Genomic DNA, 9915 nt, shown 5'->3' with positions numbered 1-9915 from the left:
TTTAGTAACACGCCACACTCCTATGTTCAGTATATGTATCATCATGTTCCCTGGTACAAACCCTAGTGTACCAGGCTTTACCATACCATCATATGATCCCCTTCACTCTACATCAAATAATCCCGTATTATGCACTAAAGGTTATTTTCTCATCGCTGTTGTATTCTACTGAATCAAATTCATCATCCTAACCAACCCTTGCTATTTAGGCATGACTTACTAAACCTACATCAACTCCACTCTAACTGTTCTATGTTACATCAACCAACGCTGGCACGCAATTCCTCCGCAAGGCCATACACAGGCCCACGCCCGGGGATCTTTAATTCCCCACACATACACCCTCTTCCCATGCTGTCACAACGCATTTATAATTAAATATTCTAAGTCCTACCAGGATAGCTCAAACTACCCTCAAATCTTGGTATTTTATATCTCCCTATACGTATTTTAGCTACAGAAGTCACAGGACCAATTAGCGGTCACTCACGACTCTGCCTATTCCTCATTATTGTCGCAGTATCGGTTAAACACTCCCCCCACGATCTCTGGTAGTGGCCTAGGATCCTGACCCTACTCACTTATAGGGATATTTTATTTATGTCCTATGAATCTTGTACCCACCATGGTAGGGTCAGGATTCTAATGACTATATCCTCAGGTTACCTACTCATAGCCCATCCTCAAGAGCAACTACCCCCATGATACAAGTGTATTTTCATTCATAGCAAGTCAAGCCCAATTCCAGTTCCAACTGGCCTCCCACCATAATTTTCCCTTTAGGTTCTCCAGTATCTCATTCCTCTGGCAAGGAAACCTCATTCTACACCAAGCAAGGTACATTTACCCACCTCGCTACTACCCATCACCTGTCCCATTCGCGGATCGGGTATGTCAACTGGCAGTCTGGTTCCCAGCTAAGCCAGTAACTAGCCTCATCGTTATCAATTCTGTGTGGCCAACACCCATCTTCATCCGCATATGTAGGTATACGCCCCTCGGCACAACGCATAGCTAACGCCTCACATCAACGTCTCCAGGTTACCAGTAAGGGCCTCACCCAGCACGGTCTCTTATATTGACTCTTTTTTACAGTCCCCGAGAGGCCAACGTTCCCGCCACATCTTTCAGTGGCCCCTGCCCACTAGGCCAAATCATAGGTAGAGCCTCTCTCAGCCACTTGGCATTAAGGGCCTCACCCCCCTGGTAGTTGAGTTAAATTCTTCGCCTTTAGCTTTAGCTAGAGCCAGTTGACACAGAATTACGCTATTATTTGTTGTGCTCACCCCACTCCTATTTGGGTCTCAGCGTGTCTCTAATCCCAGAACAAGACAGGGACCTCACTGCCCCTTACCCCAATCTGACTTCCCACCCCGGCTGGGCCCAGCACCCCTGCAGACTATCTGGAGCCTACTAACCCTGGTTCCCCACATTCCTGGACCATCCTAAAATTAACAAGCTGTACTACGGCATTTAGGGATTCCATTCCCGGCCACAGCTCGCAAACCAAACTATATAAACTTCTGCTCAAATTACCGGTACACCTCCGCCGGGCTCTAGCTCGCAATCAGGTAATCTGGATAACTACAATGAAGTCAAGCAGTTGATATCCACTCTACTTGCCTCCATACAAAACATCAACGATGGACTAGAGAGACTGGAATCTCCACAGGCACTGATGCACGGCCCAGCCACAGGGCTCCTAAATCCCTCTAATGGTTATTTTATCCCTTCAAATCCCGCCCCTAGCAAATCTGCTTACATTGTCACTCCCACGTACATTGTGTCCCGACCATACGCAAAGACATCTGGAAGGGTTAGTTTAGTCTCCTTACTGATTGCCTCCCACAGTGTCTTAGAGTACAAGTCTTACTACTACTACGATGATCTGTCCGTCGTTCCATAGACCAGAATCCCAGACTCAATCAGAAACTCACTATCCCAGAATTCATCCGGGCCTTGAGTCTTTTCGTGACGTAAGTGACTCTACTTCTCCTCACCATAGAGAAGGTTTGCATCGACAACCTGGAGTTTTACCTCCAAGCACACCCTTCCCGTCACTTAGTCAACTTCTACATCAAGGTTTTCACACACCATTTCCACACAGGTTTGGTCATGCTCCCGTCCGGTATTCATGAGTGTCAGAACCTTCAGTCCGCATTAATAGACCCTGCAACACAATCACGTTGCTTAAGAAGGTTTTTGACAACCCATATTAATTACCCACCCCTAGCCTCAACTCATTGATTTCCTCTATGCCATAGGGGATGACCGGAGCTTGGGTGGGCAAGACAGACATTTCCAACGCCTCCAAGCGTCTACCTATTCCCAAGGACATGTTCGTGGCATTTTATGGAGGAACTGTCATTACTTTCCCACACGTTTAACTTTTAGAACAAAGAGTAACCCCAAGCTGTTTGTCTTATTTGCTAACACACTATGTTGGCTACCACTCAATATTAGCGAATGTCCTGCAGTCACCCGGTTTCTTAGATGACTTCCTCACGATAGAACACCCTCACTCCACTCTGGTTAATATTCACAAGACGATGGCACTTTTTCACCACTAGGGGTTCCACTTTCACAAACTGATCTTCTTAGGCATTCGTCTTGACCCTATCACGCTACAGAACATGTCCACCCACAGAGAAGGTACAGCACAACGGAGTCTGGGGAACCTTTTTCTTGCTTAGAGCATGCATACTGGGGGGGATCTACAGTCCTTACTGGGCACGTTAAACTTCGTCCTGAGAATTATTCCTCAGGGCCGCACATTTATTTCCCGTCTTCTTCCCACCGACAGTTGCAATTTGGCACTAGTTGTTCTTCCTAAAGCAGACCTACACATATGGCTCAGGTTCATACCACACTGGAATAGAAGGCCAGGTTATTCCCGCCATTTCTCAACATTCCCCAATTACATGGACCAATGCAGCCGCACACCCTGGTTTCACAGTCAATTTGGTGACTTTTGGTTGTGAGATTCCTGGCCAGTTGAGACTCTCTTGGTTAAAATCTTTCCATTCCTCGTCAGCATTGTTTGGAATCTACCCACAGTGCCGCCTACAAGGCCTGGGGGTATGAGTGGATAGGGGAAACTGCCAAGTGCTTCTCTGACAATGGAGCAGCCGGCGATACCATCAATAAAGGCAGATCCTCATCCTTGACAATCATGGCTTATTAGACAACTCACCTGGTAGGCAGCAACTCTACAATTTCACATCACGTGGGCACAAATTGCCGGTCGTATGTACAAGCAGCTGACGCTTTATCTCGCTCTAATTTACAAGACTTCTTCGAAGCCCACCCAACAGCCAACAAAAGCCCTGTCTCCCCCCCACATTCCATGGCTTAAATCCTGGACTAACTCGCCTCATGGCATTTGGCAGATTTCTGGATAGAGCTGCCCTCTCCGATTATACATCATGAGCAAACAATAGAGATTTCATCTTTACAACAAGTTTACCACCGATTACCATAATACCGATATGCTTTCACTAGACGCCATTGTGACACTCCTCTCCTTTTTGCCCCCTCAATTTAAAACTCTCTCTTAACACTACAAAACTTTACCTGACTGGAATACAACACCATATCCTAAGTGCCTATCCTAGTACCAAACAGTTCACATCCTCTTACCATGTGACGAACGTACGGAGATAAGGTACAATCCTACGGACGATAAGGTGCCCGTCAAAATGCTAGACCTTTACAGGTTATCACTCCCTGGACTAGACCTCAATATGCCCCTATTTACACTGCAGGGCAAACCACTCACTACAGCTAAATTCATAATGTATCTCAGAACACTCTTAACTAGGTGGGTACAATGCCTTTTCGGGACATTCGTTCAGACAAATATCCCTGCGTACATCATAAACATTAGGATGCTGGAAATCCGCAGTGTATTACTAGATACATACCACAACCAGAGCTAGAGTTGAGTAGAGATATGTAATAAGGTTATTTTATTCAATTTTTGCCCTCTTTTATTACAGGCCTATCCGATACGCCGGTTTCGGCACACCACAACCAACTTGCTCATATATCTAACTTATCATAGATACGGCTTTGGTCCACGACTACAAATATATATATATATATATATATATATATATATATATATATATATATATAAATAATTTAGAGTTAAGGAAGTGGCAAAATTAATCTTGAGCAAAAAATATATATGCCTTATCACCTATAGCATGTTATTGTATAAGATCCTTATCCAGCAATATAAAATTGAGGCCTAAGTTGGGTACAAGCTAGAAGCATGATCCTGGCAAGCTGAAAAGGTAATCTGAATATTTAGGAGTTTTATTTGATCATTTTCTAAATGTGATTTTTCTTTAATTTTACAACATGTAATTCACAACTGTTTTTTTTATGAGAGCTGTGAAGCAGTATGTAAAATAAAAAATGTAGTATCTCATAATGAAACACAATGGAAAATAAGGAGGCTATTTTCAGCTCTACCATAGCTAGATTGCCCTCTGCCTAGCCCCTTGCTCTTTTCCCAACAGGTTTGCCCAATCAACAAGTCTCTATCTCTGACCCCCAGATATTGCTGGCTAACAACTCCAAGAATTTTTTGAATGTAAGTTTTTAAAGGCCAGAGAATCATGGGAGTTGTAGTTCACATCTTGGGGGGGCCTGAGACTGAGATACCTGATCCAAGCAATAGTCCTGTGGCATTTCACATAGCCGCAATAAATGTTAAATGTTTTACTTACCCCTTGGGGAGCCAATATTTTATTAATCTGCTTTCGTGTTTGTTATTTAGACAATAACTATTTGTGATAAATAAACACAACGTGAAATCATAATGATGTTTTTTTTCAACTGAATCTATACGTTTCTGATAGCGCCATTTCCAGTTCAAGCACCAGAGACAAACTAGGTGTTAAAATTATTATTGTATTCTCACATTAGAAAATGTATTCCAAGAAGAAAAAAAAAAAAAACCACAAATAGAATCTACACTACTCAAAGTTGTGCATTAGTGTTAAATGACCATGGAATTATGAAATTATTCATAATTAAAGCAACACTACAAGCACTATAACCAAACCAGCCCTTTGTAGTATGTAGTTAAACTGTTTGAGAATAGTAAGACAACGGACTTGGGTATCTCCTGCTACTGCTGAAAGCTCCTGCAAGAAGCTTCCAGTTAACTTACACTAAGCCAGCTCACTAGTAGACTGTGTCAACTGAGCTCTATCTGCCAAAGAATGCAGCCTGGCACGGTCAGGCTTAACTCAGTAGCAGGAGCTTCTGGCAACATGGAAGGTGGTGGCACTGAGATAAGTTATTAAAAATGTTCTTAAACAGTTTGACTCCATTCTACAGTGGGCTGTATTAGCTCTGATGCTTGGAGTGTTCCATTAATAGGAAATATTAACAGCAGAATTTATCGAACATGACCTTATATTCAATTTAATTATAAATATTGTATCTATAAATTAGTGAACACAGCTTGTTAATCAGTGTTTTTTAAAAATAATTGCCTTCTGGCAGAATGGGCCATAGCTTGGTAGTATGCTGATAAACATATCTTGTCATGGTATAAGTGCTGTTCCTTATAACTTGCAACAATTGCTAAACCTTGACGTCTTATGACTTTTGTTACATTTCAATTGAATCTGCAGGAATGGAGCCGATGCTGGATCGTCGTGCTGATAGTTCTGATAGAGATATCTGCCGTACCTCTTGATAGGATATCTTGATTGGGGTCACACCAAGTTGGGTTTGGATAGGCCCAACTTTTGATATTGAAGACATAATTTTAGTCTGTAATGCACCATCTGTTTCCTCTATATCATCACCATCATCTCCACTGGACAAGTGCCTTCTAGGTTGCCTGCGAGATTCTAAAGGCTGTTCATCACTTTCAGAAATACCCCCACCAGCCCTGTAAGCAATCTGCCGCTGTCTAGAATTTGGCACAGAGTTTGAAGTTTCTTTTGCTTTTTTGTTTGGCTTGCTGCTCGCAGGTTGAGATGTCAACTGTAGTTTATAGGCAGCTGGTTCTATTTCATTCTGTCTTTGTAGATCATCTCCAGTACTGCTGTCTGAAAAAGAAAGTGATCTGACTTATGAGGAAACAAAGGCATGAAATTATATTGTATATGTTGCCAACTTAATCTGCATGCAATCCAGTTTAACAAAGGGGATCTGACAGTTTAGTTCCTTCCTTTTTAATATGTAAATCAAATTTGATCTAATCCAAAATGCCAGATATGTTCATCTGACCTTACAAGATCCTTACTGTGCAATTCAAGTAAGTACAGAGAATAAGAACTTCATTGTTAGGGCGACATTCTAGTTACCTACATGCATACTGTATATTGTTTAATAGCCACTCTGTTTGTTTTTATCACATTTCTAAAATTATATTAAAAACATATTATAATATACTATATAATAATAGTGTGTTTTCTTTCTTTTTTTCTTTCTAACCTCAGATCTTATATTTCAGACTGGGCCCCTTAAAACAGCATTAACACCCAGCACTCCCAAGCAACCAAGTCCTGCAGAATCTTCTGAGCAGAGGTATCATCTCTGGAAGATTGCCCATCCTCCCCTCACCATCCCACTCCATGGTCATTACCTTACTTATAGATAGTGCAGATCAGCTGGTTTCCAAAACACAAAAATCAAGTCACTAAACCTCTCCTCACCTGAAATCCTCTGTTAAAACACTCATTGATATTTGTGTGTGTGTATATATGTATATGATTTATATATGTGCGCAAATCCGTTACTTTTTTATTTACACTTTTTTCAATCTGTATATTATTGTTCATTACTTTATTTGTTACTACTCCTTTCTTGACTGTTTATTCTTTATTGCTCATTTTTATTTTTATATTTATTTTTATTTAATTTTTCACTTAATTTTCTAATATTATTTTTTCAGTTTTGATTTTTTCATTATTTTTTATTTCTTATTTTTATTTTCATTTTTATTTTTATTTTATTTTATTTTCGTTGTAGTTTTATTTATATTTATTTTTAATTTTATTTCTATCTTCATTTGTATTTTTATTTTTTATTTTTTACTTTTTATTCTTTATTTTTTATTCATTTTTATTTTCTTATTTTATTTATTTTTTGTTATTTTTTGGTATATATTTTTTAATTGTTTATTTCTTTATTATTATTTGTATTTTTATTTTCCACTTTCTAGACTTATTTTTATTTCTAATTTTATTTTCATCTTTCATTTTTATTTCTATTTTTATATTTATTTTATTTTCTCTAATATTTTTTATTTTTTTTGTTTTCCTAGTACTGCTGACTATTCTTTTAAATTCCATATTAACCTTACCATATGTTATATGTAACAAGTATGTATCTAAGGGACTTACCCCAGGTGCGCAATTACCGAGCACTATATATGCATTTTATTCACATATTTAGACTTAGTATTATCACTTAGGAGTTAGATTATTTTTACACATATACCATCCACATTTCAGTAGTCCTAGGACCTTCCCATACTTATCACTTCAACATACAAGACACATCACTTTGATATTTGTACACAAGCTTAATATTTGTACACAAGCTTAATGTTTGCCAGTTTACAAGTTTATATGCACTTTTCATTGTCCATTTATATTTTTCATACACACTTTTTCATATGTATATACAATTATAGGTATATATGTGTCTGGTAGGTCTTTCGTTCTGATTCTATGCGTTTTGGCACGTCCGCCGGAAACGCGTCCCGGTTGCCTTGACAACACTAAGTGTCACAAAGAAATTTGGTCCTCGCCGGCTTTGGTACTTCGGGAGCAACTACCTGAGATTGTTCATTGGTGTTGCCCCAGTAACGTACACAGCCTGGCCAATTGACACGTCCTAGGGGGTCACATGACCGCAAACCCGGAAGTATGGTTGTCTGTGAAGGCGGTCTCGGCAGTTCCGGCGGCGAGCGCAAATGCAGTGCACCTGGTGGTAAGTACCCATTAGCAATAATTGTTTGTCCTATATAAGAGTGTTTTTAGAGTTTAGATATTTTGTGTCCTGATGAAAGCTCCTGTGAGGAGCTGAAACGTCGATTTTTTTCTCTTCGAAATAAATGAAGATTTAAAGCATTTTCAATCCTTGAGTGCCTGTAATTTTGTATCCTGTATTGTTTAGCCACCAGAGCACCAGGTAAATTTTTCTCATTATTGAAGTTGGAGTGCAGGGGTCCTCTGGATTTTATATATATATATATATATATATATATATATTATATATATATATAAATAATCTACATATCTATATAATACAAATTTTCACTAATGTTTTCACTTCTATTTTTCACTTTAACACTAACTTCTCTCATTACTAAAACATCCCTATCCTTTTGCTCACCTGTCCCTGGCAACACCATCTTCATTACTTCCACTTTACTACCCTCCACTCTCTATTCATCCCATGCACTCTATACATACCTTTTCAGCTTATCTCCACCAACTCCTCCCAAATCCTCTACATACATACCCTCCTGCAAAACTTTCAAATCCTACTCCCACCTTCACTTCCTTTCTATCCTTCTGCTCCTAGCAGCTGGTGATGGCTCTCCAAACCCCGGTCCCATCTCGGCAAACTCACCACATACTAGCCCAAGGATCCACACTAATCTCATACCCATCTCATGTTCCTCTAAATCGTCCTTCAATACTGCCCTCTGGAATGCACGCTCTGTTTGCAATATTACTAAATCCACTGCTGTCCATGACTTCTTCATCTCTCGTTCAATAGATTTACTAGCCTTAACAGAAACCTGGCTCTCCCCCTTTGACACTGCTACCCCTGCATCTTTGTCCTTCGGTGGTCTTCAACTTACCCACAACCCAAGAAACTCTGAATGTAAAGGTGGTGGTGTAGGTTTTCTCCTCTCCCCTCACTGCTCCTTTAACCCCTTAAGGACCAAACTTCTGGAATAAAAGGGAATCATGACGTGTCAGACACGTCATGTGTCCTTAAGGGGTTAAACCTCTACCCACGCCCCCTTCCCTCTCTTTCCCATCATTTGAAATACATTCAATTTGCCTTTTCAAACCCTTCTCTGCTAACATTGCTGTTATTTATCGTCCCCCTGGTTCCCCTCTTCTCTTCCTTGACCAGTTTGCTGCCTGGCTACCCTATTTCCTCTCTTCTAATATTCCATCCCTAAATCTCGGGGACTTCAATATTCCTATTAACCCACCTTTGACCTCTGCAGCCTCTAAACTACTTTCAATTACTTCCTCCCTTGGGTTATCACAGTTGGCTAATTCTCCCTCCCATGTAGCTGGCAATACCCTTGACCTAATCTTTTCTTATGCATGTACAATATCTTATATCTGCAACACTCCATTTCGTCTCTCTGATCACCACCTCTTATCATTTGCTCTCGGGTACCCCCTCACCCAACAACCTCAGCCTAACCCCCCTCAACTCAGGAGGGACCTTAATTCTCTTGATCTCCAGCAGTTGTCAGCTGATATTGATTCACGACTGCTGTTCATCCCTTCCCTCTCCTGTCCTTCACTGGCCATCTCCGCATATAACACTACCCTCACCTCTGCCTTGAACGCTGCAGCACCGCTCCAAACAAGCACCTCGAGGAGGTCCCGCCCCAAACCACAGCATACTAAATCAACACGCTACCTGCAAAGATGCTCCCGTTGAGCTGAACGCTCCTGGAGGAAGTCTCGCACCCAGTCAGACTTTCTCCGTTAAAGATTCATATTGTGTTCATACAGCGCAGCCCTTGCCCTACTTTTCCTCTCTCATTAGTTCATGCTCCCGCAATCCCAGGCGTCTCATTGACACCTTTAATTCTCTTCTTCGCCCTGCTGTGGCCACCCCCCAAACTAACCTTACTGCTGATAACTTTGCATGTTACTTTACTGACAAGATTGAACAGCTAAG

General features: G+C 40.7%; 1 protein-coding gene across 1 annotated transcript in view; it reads right to left on the bottom strand.

The window, feature by feature from the left end:
- Positions 1–5601: 5601 nt before the first annotated feature.
- Positions 5602–9915, bottom strand: part of KIF27 (kinesin family member 27) — an 83918-nt gene continuing 79604 nt past the window's right edge. Inside the window, 1 exon segment of the mRNA XM_063456532.1 lies at positions 5602–6074. Coding sequence (XP_063312602.1) covers positions 5602–6074 — 473 coding nt within the window.

The sequence above is a fragment of the Pelobates fuscus genome, chromosome 5, assembly GCF_036172605.1.
Source record: "Pelobates fuscus isolate aPelFus1 chromosome 5, aPelFus1.pri, whole genome shotgun sequence".
Classification (NCBI taxonomy): domain Eukaryota; kingdom Metazoa; phylum Chordata; class Amphibia; order Anura; family Pelobatidae; genus Pelobates; species Pelobates fuscus.
Note: the sequence above shows the minus strand (reverse complement) of the source record. Positions and strands in the feature narration are given on the sequence as shown.